At 55.2% G+C, this 23,950-nt stretch overlaps 1 protein-coding gene across 2 annotated transcripts in view; it reads left to right on the top strand.

The window, feature by feature from the left end:
• RMND5A (required for meiotic nuclear division 5 homolog A) overlaps positions 1–23,950 on the top strand; it is a 37,707-nt gene that overhangs the window by 11,549 nt on the left and 2,208 nt on the right. For both annotated transcript variants that reach the window (XM_079111276.1, XM_079111275.1), the window contains exons 2-7: positions 1,809–1,951; positions 12,397–12,531; positions 13,763–13,863; positions 19,363–19,529; positions 20,021–20,186; positions 22,528–22,630. In XM_079111276.1, the coding sequence (XP_078967402.1) occupies positions 1,809–1,951; positions 12,397–12,531; positions 13,763–13,863; positions 19,363–19,529; positions 20,021–20,186; positions 22,528–22,630 (815 nt within the window). The remainder of the gene's footprint in view (positions 1–1,808; positions 1,952–12,396; positions 12,532–13,762; positions 13,864–19,362; positions 19,530–20,020; positions 20,187–22,527; positions 22,631–23,950) is intronic.

The raw sequence follows: 23,950 nt of genomic DNA, 5'->3' as shown, positions 1-23,950 counted from the left end.
TGTGACTGGTCTAGTTTACTTCTGTCCCCTCAGCCTGGGATGCTTACCCCCAGGTCCCGAGGGCTGATTCTCCGCTTCCTCCGAGTCTTCACACACACCTCTGACCTCAGTGAGGCCTGCCGTGCGTCCGCCCTGTTTGTGCAGCTGGTTGAACCCACATCCTCCCTCTTGCTCTGCCCTCCTCCACTAGTAGGCGCCACTTTTTTGTCATACATGACTTGCTTACTGTGGTGTTGGTCTCTCTCCAGAAGGTAAGTGCTAGGGCAGGGATTTTTGGTTATTACAGTGGGTGTGCATAGTAGATATTTGTTCAGTGAAGAAACACCCTTGGCTTTGTGTTCTTGGACTTGCTCTTTTTCAGATTCTTGGGCCCTGCCTGTTGAGTCAGAAACTTTGGGGCGGGGCCAGCTGCTTGAACCAGGTCACTGGGTGATTCTGATGCACACAAACCTAAGAACCATCCCTGTGATATTGGGTAGCACTCCAGAGACCAGGCCTGTTGCTCACTGGTGAGATGTGGAGACGTAACTAATTCAAATATTGGACTGGGTTTGTTTGTTCTTTCTCTCCTTCTCTTCCTCCGCTTTTCCTGCTAGAGGAACATTTTGGAGGCAGGTAGCACAGGGAAAAGAGGCCATAAGCCTTAAGAAGCTTCAGTGAATGTCTTAGGGGTCCTGAGACCACCCTTAGGTCCAGAGAACCAGGAGGACCTTTGCGACTTGCGATAGTGGCCCTTGTCACTAAGATTTATTACAGCAGAAGGATGCTGAGCAGAATCAGCAGAGGGAACAGGCTCATAGGGTGGCGTCCAGAGGAGCGGCAGGATGTCTCCAAGGTCCTCTCCCAGAGCAGCCACAGGGACATGCTTAACCCCCGGAGACTTGGCACAGCACGAAACGTGGCCTCAGGGAAGCTCCTGGTGAGTCGGTGCAGGGTTTGTTGGGGACAGGCCGTACAGTGCCCTCTCCCTAGTATGGACAGAAGGCAAGCAGGTGTTCAGTGGGACGCGTTGTCCAGCTGTTCAGGACAGTTCTTGCCTTTCAGGGGTGTGGGACACCCCTGAACTCCAGGCTCCAGGTGCTGGACAGGGCCAGCTCTGCACGCATGCCTTTCTAAGGACGTGGTCTCCTACCTGCTGTGATCTCTGCTGCACGTCATGGTATCCAGAGAAGTGTTGGCTTCCTCCTGCTTAATTGTATGGAATTAAAAGCATTTAGACCAAATCTAAGGAAATTTAGGGACAACCACAAGGCTGTTTTGTTTTGTTTTGGGCATCAGGGTTGAGCCCAGAGGCACTCAACCACTGAGCCACATCTCTAGCCCTTTTTTATATTTCATTTAGAGACAGGGCCTCACTTAGGGTCTTGCTAAATTGTCGAGGCTGACTTTGACCTCACAATCCTCCTGCCTCAGACTCCTGAGCCTCCAAGATTACAGGTGTGTGCCACCATGCTTGGACATAACCGAAAGGTTTTGAGAATATGCCTTAAACATTTTAACTGAGTTGAGTAAGTGAATCTATTCACTTAGACATAATTCTCTGAAAAATATTGCTTTGGTGGTGTTACTCAGTTTGTGCTGATGTTCATTACAGAAGTGGTTTATTTCATACTAAGATTTTCTTATTCCAAAGAGTACTGTCTTTCTGGTGTTCACTTGAAAAATGAGGTCTGTGAAGCGTCCCTCTGCTTCAGAGCGGTCCTGCCCTCTCTTCATTTCCGTCGCCTTCTGCTACTCCGGAGGGTCTCTCTGAAACTTGCTGTCTTTGGGTTTGCTTTAGTGAGTAATCTACCTTTCTTTTTTTATAGGCCAAGATGCTGAATTATCAGGGACACTTTCACTTGTTTTGACACAGTGCTGTAAAAGAATAAAGGATACTGTTCAAAAGTTGGCCTCAGACCACAAAGACATCCACAGCAGTGTCTCTCGGGTTGGAAAAGCCATTGACAAGGTTGGTATCCAGGGCATCCTGCTCAGCCTTCTCCGCTGGCGCAGTGCCGTCAGCCTCCCCAGATGTCACGCTCTTCCTCTGCCTTTGCTTTTGATGACTTTTGCTGAGCTGGTTTTACTGTTATTCTTATTGACGTGCCCTATTATTTTTAAAACAAAAATGAAAACAAAACCAAACCCTCTCCTTTTTTCTTAGCTTTGCTGTGTGTCCATGTGCTTCTGTGGTCAGAGCCCTGATGCACGCAGGTCAGTGGCCGTACCCAGGGTGCGGGAGCTTGCCACAGGAGGCGCGGCCTACCTCAGAGTGTGTGTTCTGGTGCGTCCGTCCTGGGATGTGGGACCGCCCTGGCACCGTCTTCCCTGCTGGGTCCCGGCCTTGTGTTCCTGGGGGCACACCAGGTGCCTTTCTTTAGCGTTGCCCTTTTTTGGTGCTGGGGATTGAACCCAAGGGTGCTTTCCCCCTGAGCTGTATCCCAGCCCTTTCTGATTTTTATTCTGAGACGGGGCTTGCCGAGCTCTAGTGCCTTGATAAGTTGCTGAGGCTGGCCTTGAGCTTGCCGTCTTCCTGCCTCAGCCTCCCCAGTTGCTGGTGTCACAGGTGTGGGCCTCCCTCTGGGCGGAAGGGAGTTGTTTGCTAGCCGTCGAGGCCTCCTTTGTAAGGTGGCTTTTTTCTAGTGACGTTTCTTGATAAGTGGTCTTCTGACTTAGTGGTTAACGCAACTGTTTGAGTTTTTGGCCCTGGACCAGTTTTCCCCACGGGATTCACAGTCCTCGTGGGGCCTGAGAGGAGCAGGCCAGGGTTACCCACCGATGACTGTGCTTCAGCCACTGGGGAGACGATGACTGGTGCCGGGCACTCTGCTCATGCAGAGCTTCTGGGAGGGTGGGAAGCGGGGGGTGGTTCTTTATCGCGGAGGCATCTGCCGCGGGGTCTGGAGTGCTCAGTTTCTGTGGGCACAGCGAAAACTGTGGGCAAGTGTTGGGCGCTGTGCATCTAACGTGGCATCAGGCGGGTGGCCCAGCTGCCGGGATGACCCCAGGCAGCAGCAGTACTGAAAGGCTAGGTTCAGGGTATCTTGGGAGCTGCTCTTCACTGGAGGTGTGGACGGCGGGGCTGTGCGTGCCTGGCGCTCAGGGCCTTGTGTTGGCCGTGGCCTCCAGAAGCATCCCTGGCTTTCCAGAGAGGTCTCACCACGGCCGTGGCTCAGCAGGAGAGGTCAGAGTGGTGTGCAGCAGGGTTCAGCACACTGCTGGTTGCTGGTGGCAGTCGCAGCAAGGGCTGGGAGGCGGTGAGCACCCTGAAACCTCTGAGGTCGAGCAGCCTGTTGGGCAACCCCTCGGTGGTGCCACAGCTGTGGCCTCGGACCTGCCCGGGGCCGTGCGTTGGAACTCTTCAGTTGGAAACTGGAGTGGTTGTTGATGTGTGTTGGCCTAAGGGTCGTGGGGGTGGAAGTGGGGCCCTTCAGGGATGGTCTTAAATGGCTCGTGGGTGGGGGCCCTCAGTTCTTCTAGGGCAGAACTCCTGGTGGTGGTAAGAAGCTTCAGATTTTGGTGGTGGACGGCAACCAAGGCATCCTCGTGATTCTGAGGACGTTCCTGGGGACATGTGCTTGACTGCCAGGCTGCTTGCTGGACAGCAGAACCAGAAGGTGCCCTGATGGTGAGAAGATCTGATGCTTCCGAGGTGGCCAGTCAGAGCTCCCGTCTGGGAAGAAGTCCCCGGTTCTCGAAATCAGCAGGGGGATCTCAGGAGCCACAGCTGGCCTGTGTGGACTGCCCACCTCCAGGATCAGGATGGCCAGGCAGGCGAGGCGCAACGGGGAGGACTGTCCTCTCTGGTTGCCCAGTTCACGGGTTGTGCTGTTGAAATGGTCAGAGCACTTTGGCTCTTAACCCCTTGTGGCTGGTGACTCTGAGCTGTCTTCTGGTCTGTACAAAACACTCAGGACGGTTGTGGGCGTGTTGATTCATCTCTAAGGCAAAACGTGTAGCCGTACCTGGAGACAGGCAGAAGTGTCTCTGCATGCGGGGGCACGCTGTGGGCACGCTGTGGTGGCAGTCTGCATCCTGCTTCTGAGGGCAGGTGTTCGAGGCAGGGTTCCTGATCGCATGATGTATACTCTTCGGAGGACGTTTTATTCTCATGTATTTGGAAATCATTAGGACATTTTACGTTTCTTTCAAGATTGTTTCATGTTCCTATGAATGTGGGTTCTAGGTGCCCTAGATCCTTCCCGTCCGTCACGTGTGACTTCCTAACAGAAGTCTGTTCTGGTTGTAGGTGGACACAGCGCCTCTGTTCTGTCTATCTTTACGAGCCCTGAGCCGCAGCCCCCGGTGACGCTCTGTGTGTGGATCGTGGCAAGTGCGCTTGCGGGGCGGTCCGACTCGGGAGCCTGGGTCTCAGCCGGGTTCCGTGCCTTTCGGTCCACTCTTCTTGTGTTTTTGATGCTGTCTGGCTGGGCTGAGGGTCGTGGCTCCCCACCTGAAGCCTGGCCTTGTGCACAGGCGGGCTGCTTGCACGCAAGAGGGGTTCTGCGGAGGCGCTTCTCGAGTAAGGCCCCTCTGCTTGCCTCGGAGCCTGGTCATTCCTGCAGCTTGAAGGCTGGGTGTACCCGAGGTGGTGCTGAGCCGCAGGATGGGGCTGGAGACCCGAGGGGCAGCTGGATGCCGCCCCGCAGCAGCGAGTGCCAGCTTGTGGACTCGCCTGCCTCTCCAGTGGCCGGCGAGAGCCAGGCCCTTGGTGAGCAGGCTGGCCTTTTTTTTTTTGTGGTGCTGGGGGCTGAACCAGGCCTTGTGCTTGCGAGGCAGGCACTCGACCGCTGAGCTGTGTCCCCAGCCCTTGGCTTTTGTTTTGAAGGCGTCTTGACAGCGACTGGTCTAAAGTAAGAATGATGCTTACTCTTAAGCCCTGCCAGGAGGTCAGGAGGATTCCACCTGCAGATTCAGAGCAGGGCCTGTGGCAGCCTGAGGACATGGGACCCTTCCAAAGGGCGAGGAGGGTCGAGGAGGACTCGGGAGCAGCCATGCATGAGGGAGGCCTGGGGGTCCAGCGGCCTGGCCTCCCTTCTCAGAGGCTCTGGGTGGAGTGTGGTTGTCGCCCCTCTGCAGGTGGTCTTCAGAGGCCAGCCCCAGGGCGCGTGCCAAGGCCCAGCCCTGCACCAGAAGCTGTTGAGTGCTCTCTGCTGAGGATCGAGCTCGGAGCACCTGACCACTGAGCCGCACCCCAGCCCTGTTTTGTGTCTTATTTAGAGACAAGGTCTCACTGAGCTGCGTAGTGCCTTGCCATTGCCAGGACTGGCTTTGAACTCACAATCCTCTTGTCTCAGCCTCCCGAGCCCCTGGGATAGCAGGCGAGCACCACCATGTCCAGTGGGAAGAAACTTTGGAGGGAATTTTTGACATGCTAAATGGTAGTTTTTTTTCCTTTAATAGTTTAAGACTTCTTGTGTATTTCAGTTCTAGTTATTCTCCATAATGTAAGCAGAAGTCAATGGTGTTAGCCAAGACATTTTCTAGGTATTAGGTTATTATGAACCAAAAAAATTGAAGATTTCTGCTTAATGTGTTGACTATTTTCATATTCCATAGCCTGAGCATTATCTTATTTTATTTTTTAAAAATATTTTATAGTTGTAGATGGATACAATACCTTTATTTTGTTTATTTATTTTTATGTGAGGATCAAACCCAGTGCCTCACATGTGCTAGGCAAGTGCTCTACCACTGAGCCCTAGCCCAGCCCCAGCCCTGAGCATTATTTTAACAAAACACATCAGCTCTTGGATTCCATGATGTGTTTTTTTTTTTTTTTTTTGGTACTTGTAAAAATAGTAAGTTGGGTTGTTTTTAACTGCAATCCCTGCTTTTAGAAAATGTAGAATTCTGTCTGTTTAGGGTACTTATTCACTGTTTTTAATTTGTCATTGGCTTTTTAAGTTTATTTCCTGAGTAAGAAAAGCCAGTAAAAACGACTACTGCTGCAGACTTCCAGGTGTGTATTTCTATCTTAAAATAATAATACTAAGATTTTAAAGCTAAAACAGTGCATGCCCACTGCAAGATTCCAGGCCAGTCTGGTCATGTGAGGGTGCTTTTTGTATGCACACAGTAGCTGGAAAGTTCTGTGGCGACAGCAGGGAAGTGCCGTCCCTCCTGGGTGACCTGAGACAAGGAGCAGCAGTGTGCTTCTCTTAGGACGGAGGAGGGACAGAGCAGCAGCTCACCCTGCATGGCGGGCCAATGGGGGCTGCTGCCCCTGTGGGTGGGCACACCTCAGGCAGAAGGCCCCGCGGGTGTGGGTGGGATCCAACAGGAGACCAGAGAAGAGTAAGCCAGGAAAGCAGTGGAGGGTGGCAGAAGCAGTGATCAGAGCAGGTCGGCCCTGCTCCGGAGCCAGCCCAGGCCTTCACGCGGGGCCGTGTGCGTCTGTGGTGCTGGTAGGCCATCCCTCCTTACATACAGGGAGGCTGAGGCTCAGAGGTGTTGACTGACCTGCCCCAGGTGTGAGCTTGGCAGTGGTGGGCACAGCTTGGGAGACACGCTCACCCAGCAGACCCCTCGTGAACACTTGTGCTGGAAGATGAGCCTGCGATGGCTGGGCTGCTCATGTCAGGAGGGACAGGGTCGTTGGAAAATGTGCCACTAGGTGGAGCGTGTGCACTGGTGACACCCAGGCCGGGATGGGACTGCCCAGGGATGGCGAGGGCGGGAGAGGGTCTGTGTTCACTCTGCAGGGGTATGCTGGCTCTGCCTGGCTCCTGGTGCGCGAGCAGCGCACGGGCCCTTCCCTCCCGGAGGAATGTCAGTGTTAGGAAAGGGAAACGGAAACCAGAAAGACTAGGTGATGCACGCTTGGTAAGTAGAACCAAGTTGAGTGCTGAAAGATACGATTCGTTAGGGTGTTTGGGTAGGATTTTTAGAATTAATGAAGGTATGTAGTTGACAAACTAATAAAAAGAAAATAGTGATCAAGAGCCAGAAATGAGTGAAATAAGAGCCGGGTGGTTGTGTGCAGCTACAATCTCAGTGACTCAGAAGGCTGAGGCAGGAGGATCACAAGTTCAAAGCCAGTGTCAGCAACCTAGGGAAACCTTGTGTCAGGATGAAAATAAAAGGGCTGGGCTGTGGCTCAGTGGCACAACCTTCCTGTTCACTCTCCAGCACCAACATCAATAAGTAAGCCATATCAAATTATCCTCCACCCCAAAAACACAATCCAAGAAAATGAAGCAGACACCATCCAAGTTTTCACAAGGCATTTAGTTATTCGTGAAAATATGTGGCCAAGACGAAAGACGTTGCTTTTTAAATCATGCGATGTGAATAGGAGCTGCCTTCCTCCCAGTCCTGCACTTGGCCACAGTGCTTGTTCTGAGGACTGGCCTGGCTGACTGGCGTGGCCGCAGGTGTGCTGTGGGGCGGCGCCCCTGTGCCCTCCCCAGCCTTTCTGTTTGCCTTTGAGGAGGGAGGGGCTGGGAATACGAGCCTTGGTGCCATGAGTAGCCCTGGCAGGGGAAGGGCACAGCCTCCCAGGCCGATCACCCTCCTGCCTGCCCGTGTTCAAATTCAGTGTGCTTGGCAAGAGGACTTGTCACAGGAACTGCGTGTCCTGACTCGGGCCAGAGCTTGGTGCGTGTGGCTCTTCACTGGCCTCAGCCCCTGTGGGCAGGTGGAGCTGCCCTCGCAGTCTGTGGCGCTTGGTGTAGGTCTGATGTCCTGCTCCAGACATAGAATGCATCATGGAGGTCAGGGGGTCTGGGGAAGGCAGAGCAGGCCCAGCAGGGACCCAGCTCTACAGCCAGTGTGGGCCACAGGTCAGGGCCCCACAGGCCCAGGAGGGCCCACTCTGCCTGCAGTCGAAGGTGCTTAGCCTAGTGGCAGTCGGGTGAGGCAAGAGGAAGACCTCGTGCCTTCGTGCGCGCCAGCTGATGCAGTCGGCAGCTAAGTCTAAACGATTTGAAGTTAGTGGACTTGGGGTCAGTACTTCTGTGGTCGTACACTTTGGTCTGTTTGGTTTTGTTCTGTTTCTTACTACAACTCTTAAGCATAGCATCTGAAGATTCGATGGCCAGGTCCACTCAGATTCAGCTGCTGCATCCTAAAGTGCAGCTGGATGGAGGCAGAGGGTTTGGCTTAATCTCCAGCACTGTGTAAGAGGGGGTGATTGTCCCTGGATGTGAACGTGAACACCAAGACTTAGGTTAAGCCACCTGCCCCAGGTGACAGAGGTAGAGAAGAAACTGAAGATCTGGGGTTCCTCGACGGAAGTATTCCTTTGTGCCCTAGGGTGCTGACTGTGCATGAATTCTGCTCCTCTGCCTCTCACATGAGAGATACGTTGTTGGGGGAAGTAATAAATAAGCGCGTGAATAAACTTCTCCGGTCAGAGCAAACCACCAGGCCAGAAGTAACAGTGCAGTCAGGACACAAAACTGTGACAGACGGCGAGATTACGGAGCATTTTAAGGATCTTCAAAAAGCTGTTTTTGCTCTTGGTGGTGCTGGGATCTTGAAAGCTGAGTGGCTTGTTACGCTGCTCCACTTTTATGAAATCAGTGCCTACCGTGTGAACCTGCCATCTCTTTGAAAACCAAAGCGGAGTACGACGCCCCCCGGGAATGTGGAGCACCTCAGGAGGTGGCGTTGGCTTCTGAAGGCGTGTCTACAGTGCCGACCGCGCAGCACTGCCAGGCGGCTGCCACCGGTGGTCTGCGGGCACGCTTGCTGGACGCGCTCGGGATGAGCTGCTTCGTCCTGGGCCAGGAGCCCTCCTGGGCTTCTCCAGGCTCTGCCGCTCTCACGCCGGCGTACGGTCCTCCCGGATGCCACGGTCGTGTTCCGGCTCTCCTCACTGACACCTGGAATCATCAGGCTCTGAGGGACAGTTCCGGAACTCCTCAGGTGGCAGAGACGTGGCATCCAGGGGTGCTGGGGGTCCTCCGATCCTCACCGTGTGCCCCAGCGGCGCCCCTTCTGCGAGCTTCAGGGTGTCCGCCTGCCCCACCAGGAGCCTTTGGCCCCGACTTCAGTCTTGTCGGAGGAGCCCGACAGCCACTGCTGGGAGGGAAGCCAGCGGCTCCTCCGCGCAGCCTTGCGCGTCGTGGGCCCGCGCTCCGCTTCTTCCTGGAGGTCGACGGGCGGTCAGGAAGATGCGTGGACGGGGTCGGAGGCCGGCACGTAAGGTCTAGCACAGATGCTGAACTTCACCTCATGACCCTGGCTGCGCAGTAATCGCCATCTTATGAGCTTGTTTGGGAAGCAAGTTGGTTCCGATAGCGAACAGTGAAGCCGGTCCTGAGCGTCTGACCCTGGGACCACGTAGGTGACGTGGCGGGGCGGTAGACCTGTTCCCGCGAGGCGTGGTGGCGTCCCTGGACCTCCCGGCCGCAGCCTCTTTTCCCGAGCGTGACAGCTCCGCAGAGGGGCACTCCCGGTGCCGCCGCTTTTGCTCTGGGCTCTTACTTGAGTCTTAACCTTCCCACTTAAGGACATCGTGCCAGGTGCTACTCTGCCTGAAAATGTGGAAGGAGAAAGTATGACGAAGCAGAGACGACGACCGCGGGCAGGGGTCCCCGGCGGAGGTGCAGTGCTGCCCGTGTCTGCCGCAGCCGTGCGGTGCTGGACCCGCAGCCCGTCTCTGAGCGGCCTCCTGCCATCCTGGGGCGGGAGAGCGGGCACAGAGGTGCGCCTCCCAAGCCTGGCCACTGTACACTGTGGGCGCCCCATGCTCCCCAGCCACGTGGTAGTGACGGTGGTGAGCTTGGTGAGGACGGGTGTGGAGGGGCCGTGTAGGGCTGCGCCATGGCCAGAGCTGTTAAGTGGCAGGCCGTGCGGTGCTGGGCGGTCGGCGTTTACTTTTGCTCTGTGGCCGAGAGAAGTATTCAGGGGTCCTTTGTTGGATGGGAGCAGAGCCACTCTGCTGGTGGAGACTGCCGATGGTCTCTGTCTGTGTTGAGCCCATTAAAAGTCAGTGCGGGGTCTCAGTCGCAGGGATTCTGGTGAGGAGCCTTCAGTTAGACATGTAGAGGGACAGGCAGATCCTGAGTTCACAACAGGCTGTCGTCTCCAGGTGCCTTCTTGATTCGTTCTGATGGACCTTGGTGGAGTGGAATGTGAGGCGAGGCCCGTCGCTTCTGGACGGCTCGTAGGACCAGGAGAGAGGCAGAGCACTCCAGGGCTGTGGGTGTCACAGAAATGGAAACACTTGCCGAAAGCATGGATGGGCTGTTGTGGAGCTCACTCTCCACAAGCAGAACCTGGTAGCGGGAATGGACCTCAGGAGTCTCGTACAAGCAGCGCTTTCTGGGTGTTAGGGAACGGGCAGTCCAGCATGTGCATGGGCCTCGTTGCCTTAGCATCAAGGTACTTTGTAGTCTTTATTTTTTTAAAATGTTTTTAGCTGTATGTGGACACATTATCTTTATTATTATTTTTTTTACGCTGTGCTGAGTCGAGCCCGGAGCCTCACATGTAAGCAGGTGCTCCAGCTCGAGCCCCACCCTGCTCATGCTTTGTAGTATTGCTGTTGTTTAGGCCAAGAGGATGTCCCAGTGTGTCCAGAAACAGGGTGTAGAGTGCTCTGTGGGGAAGAAAATGCTGCATTCTGGAGAGGAGCACCCTGCTGCCTGCTGGCACTGTAGAGGGCAGGCTCGTGGTGGCTCTCGCCTCTACGTCCTGCCTGCTCTTGAAGCCTGTCAAGTAGTCCCAGCTTGGCCCACGCTGGTGAGCAGTCGCTGGCCAGGGCTGCTGTTGCCCTGTCTCTCATGGAGGTCATGTGCTTTTTGAACAGCAGGTGCTGGAGGCTTAGAGTAGTGCCCGTCGGGCCTGGGGCAGGTGCTGCTCCTTCAGGCGTCCCGCTTCCTGCTCTGTCCAGGGAGCTTACGGGAGCAGCCCTGGTAGAGCAGGCCTGCCAGCGGCAGCTGGGTCCTCCCGCGGAAGATGTCTTCCTTTCCTCTTCCTCCCTGAGGGCGTGTTCACTCGGGCCAGGAGCTGGGAGTCCTGCTCTGCTCTCTTGGAGCTGGAAAAACGCCTCAGTCCTTTCTGGACTCAGGAATCAGGTTCCGTACGTGAGCTGCCACTGTCGCTGGCTCCTGGCGGGTTTCCTTTGTCTGGGTGTCGGTTTGATGGTGAGGTGTGGGTAGGATCTGAACTTATCTGTGGAAGTCGGCGTGGCCTCTTGATCTGCAGGCCTGCGTCTGGCAGACGCGGGAGGTATTCTTCAGCTCTTCTTTCTCCACCTTTCTCCTCTCCTCTGATTCTGTGAGGGCAAAATGTTAGCTTTTCTATTTTCCCACAGTTGTTGAGGAAAGTTGTTGAGGGTCTATTCTCTTTTTTTGATCTTTTTTTCTTCTTCGGTTCAGTGGGATGATTTCTGCTGACTTCACTGACACTCTGCCCTGGCAGTTCTGTTCTGCTCTGGAGTCTAGCCATTGAGCTCTGATTTTGTTCACTGTATCTTCAGTGTCTTTTGCTTCAGGTGTTTGCCCTTCCTTTCTCTTGGACCATTTTTCTAAATTATCTGAAGTCCCTTGATCCCAATATCCGAATCGCTTTGGCATTGGTGTCTGTTGATCATCTTTTCCTTGTGTCTTGAGATTTTCCTGGTTCTTTGGTTTGTACCAGACACTGTCACACTGTGTCCTGGGTGTGTTGATCACCATGCTGCAGTACTCTGCGTCTTATTTGAATTCCAAGTAGAAGCCAGGCCTGGTGGTGTACATCTGTAACTCAGGAGGCTGAAGCAGGAGGATTCTGAGTTGGAGGCCAGCCTGGGCAACTTGGTAACACCCTGTCTCAAAAATAAGAGGCAGAGGATGTGGCTCAGTGGTAGAGTGCACCTGAATTCAATCCCTAGTACCAAAAAAAAAAAAAGTCGTGGAGAACGATTGATCTGTGCATTTGCTGGTTTTAGCAGGTGATTGAACTGGCTGGATTCGGGCCACAGGTCCTGACCAGCGTTCTGGTCGCGGGTACAGATTGGTCTTGTGTGTCCCACACCACAGCCGGTCTGCCTTAGTTCTGCTCTCAGAGTCCCCGAGTGCCGTTTAGACGGAGCGTGCGAAGCCCCAGGTGCGGAGCTGCTCTCTTGATCCACTTGCCGGCTGCGGCGTGGACGCGGGGCAGCCCCATTGGTGTGCGTGCTCGTGCCTCCAGAAGCATTGTGGCAGTGTGTCGCCCAGCCTCCGCTCCTGCGCCCGCCATCCGCGTCTCGGAAACCCTGATGAGCTGTTTCCAGTGCTCTCTGCACGTGTTCCTGGTCGCTCTCCCCGCCGTGATCCCTGGGAGTGACGGTTGTAGAGAGGCCGTGGGAAGGTCGCCGGCTGCCTGCGAGAGGGCGTGCAGAAGTCGGAGCTGAGTGCTTACCGGGGCACTTCAGAGCGAAGCGTGGACCTTGTTAACGTGAAGTAAAGCAGTCATGGACTCCGGGCTCTCTCTCCTTTCCAGAACTTCGATTCTGACATTAGCAGTGTGGGCATCGACGGCTGCTGGCAGGCGGACAGCCAGCGGCTTCTCAACGAGGTGATGGTGGAGCACTTCTTCCGGCAGGGGATGCTGGACGTGGCCGAGGAGCTATGCCAGGTATCTGTGTGTCCGCCTCCGGGACCCTGGCAGGGACACGGGGGAGCCGCTTGGAGTTGGCACTCTGCAGAGCGGGGTTTGAGTCTTCTGCAGACTGTCGATAGATTTTTTAAAATATTTTAATTACCAGAGACGGCCACGTTTTGCTAGTAAATCTTTTTTTTTTTTTTTTTAATGGTGCAAATCAGTCCTAAAACCCTTTTGTTCTTTTGTTCTTCTCTTATTCTTACCCAGAAGGTTGGTCCTAGCTCATGAATCAAGGGGCTCAGAAGGGAGACTACTTTCCCTCTTTGCTCTTAGACGAGAGGGTCGCACAGCAGAGAAGCAGCAGGACAGAGCGCTTCCTAATCTAGCCCAGGTTAAGGACACCTGCTTACCCAGTGGATTTCAAAGCAGAGTCTGCTTCCTGCGCAGTCTGTTTCTGTCAGACATGAGCCTCGGGCCTCGGGACAGCCTCAGTGCAGGGGCTCCTCAGGCCCCACCCTGCAGTCCCAGGAAGTGGAGGTCATTGCTCCCACTGCAGATGGGGTGAGGGCTGGGAGGCGAGGAGCTGGCCTGGAGCCACACCTGGGGTAACCACCTTGCCGGTGGTACCTGCGTCCAGTTGAGGGGCTGAAAGGATTGGGTAACTGAAAGCCAATCTGCAAACTGGACCTGCAGTCGAGGCCTTTTCTGTTTTAAACAATTCAAGTAAATGATAACTTGAATCTTTCCCTGAGTCTTTTGGGATTTTTTTATTAGGATCTTTTTTTACAGACTGCTGTGTTTGTACAAATTTCTTACCGTGAATTATATCATTGAGGGTTAAGTCTATTTTCAAATAATGAAGACCCAAAAGAACAGTGGCTGCAACAAACTTGAAGTTTATTTTCCTTGCAGTGATGGGAGGTGGTGAGAGGCCCAGCATGTGATGGCTGTGCTCACGCAGCCCCAGGCCCCTGACCTGGCCGTTTCTCAGCTGTCCTCTGCCTGCTGATCCCAGGCAGGGCAAAGAGAGAGCATGGTTGTATTTCATGATTCAGAATTTCCTTCTTGCAAAGCCACATCCACCTTTATTTCATGGCCGTTTGCTCCCTGATATTTGGAGGGAAGAATGGTGGAGACATCATCTCCGTGATAGAAATATGTGTTCAAGAAATGGTCAGTCGTCTCTGATCTGGAATGTACTTGGTACTCTGCTTTTATTCTGATTACTGCTAACAAAAGTTCTTTTTTTTTTTTTTTTTTTCAGGAATCTGGTCTTTCTGTAGACCCAAGTCAGAAAGAACCATTTGTGGAGTTAAATCGAATATTAGAAGCATTGAAAGTCAGAGTTCTAAGACCTGCCCTGGAGTGAGTTCCTGAATTTGCTTTCTTTTGGGTACTCTGAAGGAACTGTAAGAAAACTTAATTAGAAAGCACTTTAGACATTTTAAGATGTATTTATCTAACCCCTGGGGTAGATGTCAGAGAGATCTAGGGAGAATATTTCTATTCGCCAAGTGAAGTTTGGGGACATGGAATGGGAGAAAATGGTTAGACTTATTTAACTTACCAGCTGCTCTGAGTTGCGCGCAAGAGGTTTCCTGGGTCCTGCTGTCCTGCCACTTGTGTGAGCCGGCCTTCTGACTGCAGCCCCGTTGCTCAGGCTGTGCTGATGGCGGGCGGGTCTGAGCGTCTGTCATGGCTGGATTCTGTGCTAGTTTCTAGGGAATCGTTGAAGTAGTTACTGAAACGAGTGGCAGTGAGGAGCGCAGACGCTGGGTAGAGGAGCCCCTTTGTGATCACTGTTCATTTTGATGCTTCATCGAGAACAGATTGCTGACAGGAATCGTCTGAAGCCATGCGTAGGCCACAGTGTTACGCAGGAGCCGGGCTAGCAGGCTTTTCAATAGAGGGCCGCATCGCAGCGGTTCAGGCTTTGACCGCGGCACCTAGGTCTCTGTCACATGCTCATCTCTGTTTTACTTCACACTCTTACGTTTAAAAAAGGAGTCGGGCGTGGTGGCACACACCCGTGACCCCGGCAGACGGGGCGTGGTGGCTCGCACCCGTGACCCCGGCAGACTGGGCGCCTGATGCAGGAGGATCTCAAGTTTGAGGCCAGATGGGGCAACTGAGCAAGACCCTGTCTCAAAATGAAATTTAAAGAGGTCTGGCGTGTAGCTCAGTGGTGGAGCACCCCTGGGTTCAATCCCAGTACCAAAATAAGTAAATAAAATTGCCTGCCAGGCTTAAGAGAAACTGTGTGTTTGGCATCTGTGAGAGTCTGGGTTTGATCCCAGCCCCACAGAGTGAGAGAGGGAGGTCGTGGGTGCAGCTCATAAGCAGGAGGCAGGCACATCCGACGCAGGGCCTTGGCTCTCGGCTGGCTGTGAAGCCGTTCCTGCCACCTGCCTTCTTGTTCACTGTGGCCTCCTGCAGCTGGGCAGTCTTCCTGTGGAGGAGACAGGCTCTCGTGTCCACCAGGGAGCTGGGCGGTCAGGCCCAGGCGACTTCCTCCCTGTGGTCCTGGTGGGGAAAGGCAGAGGGGGCAGGTGCTGCGCTTCCCTTTGCTCTGCCTGCGTGCCGGTCTGGTGGAGGAAAGGGCCCTCCACACAGGAAGGTGGGAAGTCCAGAGGGAGGGCGTGGAGGCAGAAGGGGAGAGGCAGGTGGGGCTGACACCGTTCTCTGTTGTCCACTGTCCATTTCCTGCTGGCTCAGTGTAGAGGACCATCTGAGACCACAGCCATTTCTCAGGAGAGAGTAGACATGACCTGGGTATGTCCTCCTAAGGACTGAGCAGTGCTGGCACTGAGTGGGCAAGTAAGGCCCAGAGCGACCGGTTGACCTGCAGCCCTGGAGTGAGGCCGGCCTTGGGTCCTTGGCCTGTTCTCAGTACTCGGGTTGACCTGCAGCCCTGAGTGAGGCTGGCCTTGAGTCCTTGGCCTGTTCTCAGTACTCGGGCCATGCGGTACTTTGGTGAAGATGGGATGGTCCACCTGTACCAGCAGGTCCTGTGGATGTGACCTGGTTGTGGCAGCTACGTTGCCATGGGTTCTCAGCGTGCAGCTTGCTTGTTTGCCTGTGTCTCTGCACACCCCGTCCTCAGCAGGCCCCTCATGGCCTCCTAAATGCTTGCCACGTGCCAGGACCCTGTGGTGGGTCCTGCTGGCCCGCTGCCCTTAGCCCTGTGTTGCATTCATTCCTCTCCTGGCACCAACCTGTAGGCTTTCTGGCCCAGCTTCTCTCAACAGGGAAAGGGGAGGCCTGAGGCCTTGGTGAGGAGCAGAAGGCCGACGGTGCTCTCTGGTTCTTTGAGGGCCGTGCCGTGGGCCACAGGCACTGGGCCCGTGAGTCCCTCCACTCCTGCCTCGCACTGGGCCTCTCTGGGCCACCTTGTCCTCACCAAGCCCTCTCCTGCCCCTCGACCGTGCATCCTCCCTGCTGTTGGTGTTCGCCAGTGGGCCTGTGGCCAGTGCAGCGAGCGTGGCTGCCACGGGCACAGTGACGTGGCTCAGATTCCAGGCACCACGCTGGACGAACAGGGAGCTTCATGAAGCACAGACCATGCTGCTTCACGGTCACAGCCAGTCCCGCGTCCAGCGCGTCGGGACAGGTCCTGCTACAGCTGCAGCCCTGTGCCCAGTGCAGACCACGGGCATTTCACACAGACAGAAATCACGGGTGGGTTGCTGGACACGAGATGGGATGTGAAGAGAAAGCCTGAGGACGACGGCGGCCGTGCCCTGCCTGGCGGGCCTATGGCGTGGGAACCGGCGCGGTGTGCTGGGAGGGCCTCAGGCTCGCCGACTCCGCAGGCTGCTGTCTTCAAGTGGCAAGTGCTTCTCATTGGATGGGAGACTTCCTTTGAAAAAGCAGATCCCAGCCTGACACTCAGGCCAGGTGTTGAGGCCAGTGGCGTGTCGAGAAGACACAGCTACGAGAATATGGAGGAGCGCGTCCCTGCCAGTGACAGATGGCCCGTCGGCTCAGGCGTCATCGAGAGCTGACAGCATTGTGCTGCCCGGGGAGGCAGCCTGTGTGGACGGCAGTGCTGCCTGGAACCGGCACCAGCTTCCAGAAACGGACGAGGGCAGACCTGCGGAGAAGGGGCAGAGGACGGTGTGGAAGTGACACAGGAGAGCCCCCCGGCAGGCGGGTGTTGGGGCGCTCCAGAGAGGCTCTGTCATGGCCTGTGCTGTCTCCAGTTAACTGGCCGGGGAGCCGAGGTCAAGGGACACGAGGGCGAGTCCACAGTCACAGTTCCGGGGCTGACAGGAAAGGGTTCTGTCTTAAACGTGCTCACACGTGTGAGATAAGAATGGAGCATGCATCCTTAGTTTAGGAAAAGCTAAGGACAGGAGAAGCACGGAGTCCTTTTGCCCTGTAGATCTTAGTCTTTAAAGTACCTAGGAGAAGTCCCATGAGGCCAGTTGTCGGACAGCAGAGCCACCTGACCAGCACGGGGGCCGGGCTGGCTCAGCGCCCAACGCTGCCTCGCCGTGCAGGGCCCAGGCTCCTTCCCTGCGCGGAGTGAGCCTCGTGGTGTTTCGTTTTGAAGTGGGTTTCTGTTTAGTTCTCTAAATGCTTTTTGACGAGGAGAGGACAGATTTATGTTAACCTTATTCTGATTGTGGCATGATTTGAAAATATGTAAACATAAATTCAAATAGTAAATTAGGAATTACATTGTCTAAATGCTTCTTCAAGTTTAAAAAAAAGGACTACACGTTCATAGTTTGAAAAGCTTAAGTTCATAGCTTGAATTTTAGAAAAGTAATTTGTAATTCCTGTTAGTCAAGAAATTTTACCTAGGTGCAAGCGCAAGCCTAGCAAGGAACTGCTTCCAGATATAAAGTAGCGTTTTGTTACAGAGAACTCTGGAGAGGTCCTTCAGGAATGGGCTCCAGGGGTCAGCCCCTGTGCTGGTCTAGCAGTGCACGCGCAGTGAGTCAGACTGCACAGAGCAGGCGATGAATAATGCTTGAATCCAACATTCCAAAGTAATTCCTGCTGAAGTTCTGGTAACCAGAGCAGGCATGGTGGTGCACACCTGTATCCAAGCAGGTTCAGGCGGCTGAGGCGGGAGGACCAAACATTCAGGGCCAGGCTCGGCGACTTAGGGAGACCTTGATTTACATTAAATAACTACACAGGACTGGGGTGATGATGCCGGGGCTGGGCTCAGTGGGAGGGTGCCTGCTGGGCCCGGGTGAGGCCCACCACATATAAATATAAAAAAGATCCATTGACAACTAGAAAATAGAAGAAGAAGAAGGGGAGACTGGGGGTGCAGCTCAGTGGGAGAGCACGTGCCTAGCTGTGCAGGGTCCCAGGTTCACTCCCCGACACCACGGGGGAATCTGCTACCCAAAAATCATTTCCCCTTTAACACTGTGATATGAACACTTCCCTATGGGAACGAGGTCGTTTTCTCTTGGGAGTCACTTACGTGTGGGCTTCGCCTTTTTTCTGTTGGCTTCCACTTCTACTGAAACGTGCAGGCACTCTCCAGCTCCCCGCGTGACTCTGAGCTCCCATGTGCGTGTGCCTTGGATCAGGAACAGGAAGGGCCGCCTCTGAGGATGGAGGCGTGAGTGAGCTCTGCGTGGCCTGACTTAAGGAGGTCTTGGAGCCGTGAATCCCTCTGGGCAGGCAGGCCCGGGGGCCATGCCCAGCCCAGCACCATGGGTGTTCATGTTGGGGCAATATCCACAAGGAGGCTGCCAGGAGGGCCCGGCGGTGTCAGCAGGGCCACCAGGCACGGAGTGCAACTTGACTGCATCCACTTTAGTGCCAAGCAGGGGTCGTGGCATTACTTGGATAGATATTTCTGAGATCCAGATCATTGGTACTTTAAAGCTGAGCTCGACTCTGAACTCAGCAGCTTTATACTCTGACTCCAGATGTTGAGCGTCGGGTGGTGGAGGGCATCCGTGGGTGCTGAGTGTCGGGTGGTGGAGGGCGTCCGTGGGTGCTGAGTGTCGGGTGGTAGAGGGCGTCCGTGGGTGCTGAGCGTTGGGTGGTGGAGGGTGTCCGTAAGCAAGCACAGGCCTGTCAGGGACAGGTGACCCAGTACGTGCTGCCCTGCCAAGTCCCGTCCATCAGCTGATCGTGGGAACTCAAGACATGGTGCTCCTGTTCTGTGGAGTCGACCCAGACGTGTTCAGACCCATTCCAGGCTCCACTGGTCCCGGATGAATTGGGCTGTGGGGATGCTGGCCTAGACGAAGGTCAGATTAAAGAAGGTGGCACTGACCACTGTGTCTTGGGCTGTGCTTGAGAAGTAAACTGTGCCTTCCCACAGGGTTGATCTTAACAGTGTGTGCTTTGGCTCTGGCCTGATGTTGTGGCCCCAGCTCAGAGGGGTCACCCCACTGTTTGTGCCCTGAGGCCTGAGTCACCCCACTGTGGACGACTTAGGACTCGGTTTGTTCTTTCCTTTGTTGACGGCGCGTCTGCGCTGGTCGTTTTGGCACAGGAAGATCGCACTGTTGATCTGTGTAGCCTTACTGTGAGCCACTCGGTCTTTCAGCTAGTGAAAGTTAAAAGTGGGTGGGTCCCTTGGGCTGTCAGCAGGCCATCCTCAGGGGAGAGGGGCATCAGGGAACCTGGCAGGTAGCCTGCTTCCGGGCATGGCCCTGGTCACGTCCAGATGATTCCGTGACGCGCAGTCCTGTCCTCATGTGAGGCCTTTCTGGTTTCTGCCCTCCAACTCAGTGTTCTTTTTCTAGGGACTGGAGGGCCTCCAGCTGGCAGTGCCCCCAGCCTTCCACGAGGGGCAGGTAGACCCTTCCTCGGTGCTGGGTTTAGGGCAGCCCCCCAGCTCGCCTGCGTTCTCACTGTTGGTGAAACCTTCTCTTTCTTCAGGTGGGCAGTGTCAAACCGAGAAATGCTCATAGCGCAAAACAGCTCCTTGGAATTCAAGCTGCACCGACTGTACTTTATCAGCTTGCTGATGGGTGGAACTACAAATCAGCGAGAGGCACTGCAGTATGCTAAGAATTTTCAGCCATTTGCCCTGAATCATCAAAAAGGTGAGTCTGGAGTCGGTGGTTTCATGTCTGGAACAGGCAGTGGCCTCTGCTGGGGCATCACGGGCTGTCTTGACCGTGTCTAACATACGTGTTTGCTAATGGAATAGAACATTGCAGATGAGAATTACTTCTCAAAAAGAGCTGCAGCTGGTTCGGAACATTCAGACATTGAACCTCCGCAGAGGAATGCAGAAGCAGTGCGGAGTCATGGGTCCCCTGTTGCCCAAGGAGGCTGAAGAGGAGCAGGCGCGTGCCTGCCCTCTTGCTGTCCCTCCTCGCTGCTGTGGCTCCTGGCAGCCGCCGGTCCACGTTGGTGTGGGAGCACCAGCGGCTCCTTTCGGGGTGTCGTGGCCGCTGTCCTGGAGAGGGACATTTCGCCTGGCCTGTGGGCCAGGGTCTTACGTTGTGCGGGGGGCATGGGGAGGCCTGGGCCTGCCGCCTGCACCTGCACTTCCAGGTGAGCACACCTGCAGACTGCTGCTTCCCGTTAGACATTCAGGTGCTGATGGGAAGCCTCGTGTACCTGAGACAAGGGATCGAGAACTCGCCGTACGTGCACCTGCTGGACGCGAACCAGTGGGCAGACATCTGCGACATCTTCACGCGGGATGCCTGCGCCCTCCTGGGGCTGTCTGTGGAGTCCCCGCTCAGCGTCAGGTACGGAGGTGGGCGCGGCCCCCGCTGCTCCTTAGCTGGTCCTGGTGACTGAGCGGAGAGCAGCCTGCGGTTGGTGTTGGAGACCGAGCCCCTTGGCAGCAGCATGCTTAAGGTGGCAGTTTCCAGAATGGCATGTGACCCTGGAGTCTCTTCCATTGCTGATGTTTGTGCAGATGGCACAGACAGTAGTGGGTGACCTGGGGACAGTTCCAGCCACATGCAGGCTGAGAGGTGCCAGCCATACCTAGTGTACTTGCCAACACATTAAGGATGGTCATTCTGGATAAGCCTCGGCTGTTGAGCACCTGGCTTTTCGGTGTCCTGGGGGGTAGAGTAGGGAGTGTGCAGAAGCACCTGGGCGTCGTGCCTCCATGCGGCCTTTGGGAGAAGCCCCGGGAACAGTTGGAGTTAGGAGCTGAGTCCGCAGAAGGCAGTCTTAGGGAATCACAGACCGGAGGGCTCTGGGATCACTTCTCCGAGCGAGTGAAGAAAGCCTGTGTCTGTGTCCAGGGAAAGAGCTGACAGTGTCTTTTGCTGTGATGTCAGGTTCAGGACTTGAGCTGGACTCGGAGCCCGGAAGACTTACGCTGCCCAGCACAGAGGCTGCTGGTGCCCGCAGTGTTCACAAGAGGCCTTGGGACATTGTGTGATGGAGAGGCGTCCACAAGGTCTTGATTTAGCATGATCAGAAAATCCTGCCCGGCTCGAAGAGTCGTTCCGAGTCCGAGAGGCCCGTCGGTGTTGATGTAGCAGGGTACAAGACGCTCAGTAGTCAGGTTCCGCTCTGCAGCCACGTGGGACACAGTCACTGCTGAGTCCTAGTGTTGTGCTGGAGTAGCCATGGTGTCTGAAAAGGCAGTTGAAGCACTGCGTGTCTGGGGACCTCTGCGGCAGGCGGAGCCGGCCGGCCCCCTTCTCTGGAGTGAGCTGCAGGGAGGGAGGCAGTGAGTGCCTTTGTCCGCAGAGGTGGATGTGTATACGAGGCACGTAGGATGGTGTAGCGTGGTGTGACGTTTTTAAGTCAGTTAGTTCCTTTTGTTTTAGCTCCTGATACATTAAATTGTAGGTGTTACCCATGAAAACAAAACCTCTTTGAGATCTTTGATACCTAAGCACGCAGTAGGATCCCGAAACCAAAGTCGAAGGCCCATTTTAAGAGAACAACAGTCTTGGCGCTCTGCTCCCTCAACTCTGTGGGGCTTGGATCCCTGGTGGTTGCAGCCTGTGGCTGCAGGGCCTCTCTCTGCCCCAAGGCTTCGTCCTAGCGCAGGACATGGGTGGTGTGATCAGCTCTGGTGCCCATGGTGTTGCCATCTTGTCCAGCTTTCTGGGGAGCAAATGCGGAAATGGGGGTGTCTGCACAGGACGCTCACCGGGTCAGCCCGAGGCGGGTGTTGGAGTGAGGCAGGTGCCGCCAAAGCCTGTGCCCCAGGCGCTCTTCACGGCGGTGGCCTGCAGGAGTGTCCCACATGGCCAGCAGACTGTGACATCCTCGTGGGGCCTAGGTCAGGGCACTCTGCCATGGAGGACAGCCCTGCGGAGCGAGGGACTCCTCAGATCTGAGAAGCCGTGCTTCCTGCCTGGCAGGGTGGTCCAGCTCTCGGAGGAACCAGGAAGTAAAGTGCCACTGGTGACTGAAGCAGAGTCTCTTAAGTGGGGCCATTTGGTAAAATAGGAAGACTTGTTTTGCACCGAGCTGGTGCGGTAAGACCCCCTGAAGGCTCTGTGTTTGAACTTCCCTCGCGAGCATGTGCCGTGGAGCATGTTCTAGGAAAGGTGGAGGTCAGTGTCCTGGGAGGCCATGCTGAGGGGGAGTCGGGAAGGGCTGCGTGGATGCTCTGGGCAAGGACGTCTCTTCCTTCCGGACGTGGATGCCGAGACCTGCGTGTGGAAGGCCGTCACCCTCAGTTCTGTCTGACTCCGTCCTTCGCTCCACTTTGTGTTTGCTCCCTTTCGACACTGGATGCCAGAGCCGCTTTCTCTTCTTATGGACAGAATTCTTTGTTTTTCTAGTTACCGAGGAATGGAGCTGAAATTACTACCCAATCAGAGCCTGACAATTTTAAAACATCAGCTTTCTTAAAGCTTTGTTTCTCCCATGTTGATGAGGTTGTTCAGTAATCTTAGGCTTGGGATCTTGTTTTTAAACTGGGATCGCTTTTCAGGGACTGTAGGAACTGTGCGGGGAGTCTGGGCAGGGGGCGCAAAGGCGAGCTACCTCTCGAAGAGGCGGGGCGTGGCTATGGGTGAGCGGCAGCTCTGGTCCTGTCCCAGCCGGGCCTGCAGCAGGGTCTGAGGAGCCGCAGCTCCCTGGACCAGCCTGACCCGGCCGGCTCCCCAGTTTCTCGGCAGGTTGTGTGGCGCTGCCCGCTCTGATCAACATCAAGGCCGTCATCGAGCAGAGGCAGTGCACTGGAGTGTGGAACCAGAAGGATGAGTTACCGGTGAGTTCCCTTCTCTTTGAACCATGGACCTTTCCTGTCTTGAGAAGAACTTGTGTTTTGAGGGTTTAAACTGTCCATTTTGCCCTTCAACTGGGAAATAACCACTATGGCCATTTGACAGTCTTGTTTTTTAATGTTTATGAGACCGTGATTAAAACAGGGCTGGGGTTGTGGCTCAGTGAGAGCACTGGCCTGGCTTGCGGGGGCCTCGGGTTCCGTCCCCAGCACTGCAGAAAACAGATTGCACGTAAAAACAGAAGTGAGGGCCTCGGGCGCTGGAGGCGCTGGAGCAGTGCTGTCCTTCGACCTACGTGGCGCTGAAGGGCGAGGGGGGACATCAGAGCCAGTCAGGGTGGTGCAGATAAGCTCGGCGTGTCTGAAAGAGCACCCAACCTCTCCTGCCGGCCGCCACAGCGCACTCAGAGTGACACGGGGCCGCTGCGGCAGGTGCAGCGTAAGCACCAGCGTCGTGTGTGTCTGACCTTGGCACCAAGGCGGGCCTAAGTGTCCTTCCTGTGCCTTGGTGTCCAGCCCCACAGGGCACCCAGAACTCGCGCCTGCCTTTTTCTTCCACACCTGCATGCAGGTCTGTCTGCAGTGACCTTGTGCTCCCAACCAGCGCGCCTGTCTGCTAGGCCTGTTGTGAGTGGTGGCACAGGTGCCTTCCCAGTCCTGAGTGTGGTCAGGGCCAGCACCTGGCCCCAGCCGGGTTGCTGCTATAGCGGTCAGCCCTCAGGGAGGAAGGCAGCTGGCGTCCGAGCAGCCGCCACGAGGTGCCCGTTGCTCTGAGGTGGCCGTTGCTCTGCGTGGTGTCTCGGCTGTTCTTGCTTTGCTCTGGCAGTGCGGGAACTAGACCCAGAGCTCTTGCACCGAGCACGGCCCCAGCCTTTTCTGTTTCCAGGCAGGGTCTCAGCAGGTCGCTTAGACTGGCCCTGAGCTTGCAGTCCTGCCCCACCTCCCAGGTTGCTGGGATCACAGCACTCTGCCACCACACCCAGGTGGTTTCAGCGTGTATGATTTGTTTAATCCACAGCAAAGAGAACGGGTATAGATGCCGTGTGCTTGATGTGTGATCGCATACTGTTCTGTTGAATCTTGCCTTAACGCCCTGTTTCAGGTGGTGTCTCTGGACCATTAAAAAATGTGGAGGGCTGGCGATGTAGTTCAGTGGTTAGAATGCCTGCTTCGCAAGCACAAGGCCCTGGGTTCAGTCCCCAGCACCGCCAAAAAAAAAAGTAGGAAGCTTGATCTGAAACCCAACTGAGAGGCAAGCCACACGCAGGCTGCCCTGAAAGGTCGCCACACCAAATTCACCACCTA

This window comes from Sciurus vulgaris, assembly GCF_902686455.1.
Source record: "Sciurus vulgaris genome assembly, chromosome: 14".
Classification (NCBI taxonomy): domain Eukaryota; kingdom Metazoa; phylum Chordata; class Mammalia; order Rodentia; family Sciuridae; genus Sciurus; species Sciurus vulgaris.
This window is presented reverse-complemented; position numbering and strand designations above follow the sequence as displayed.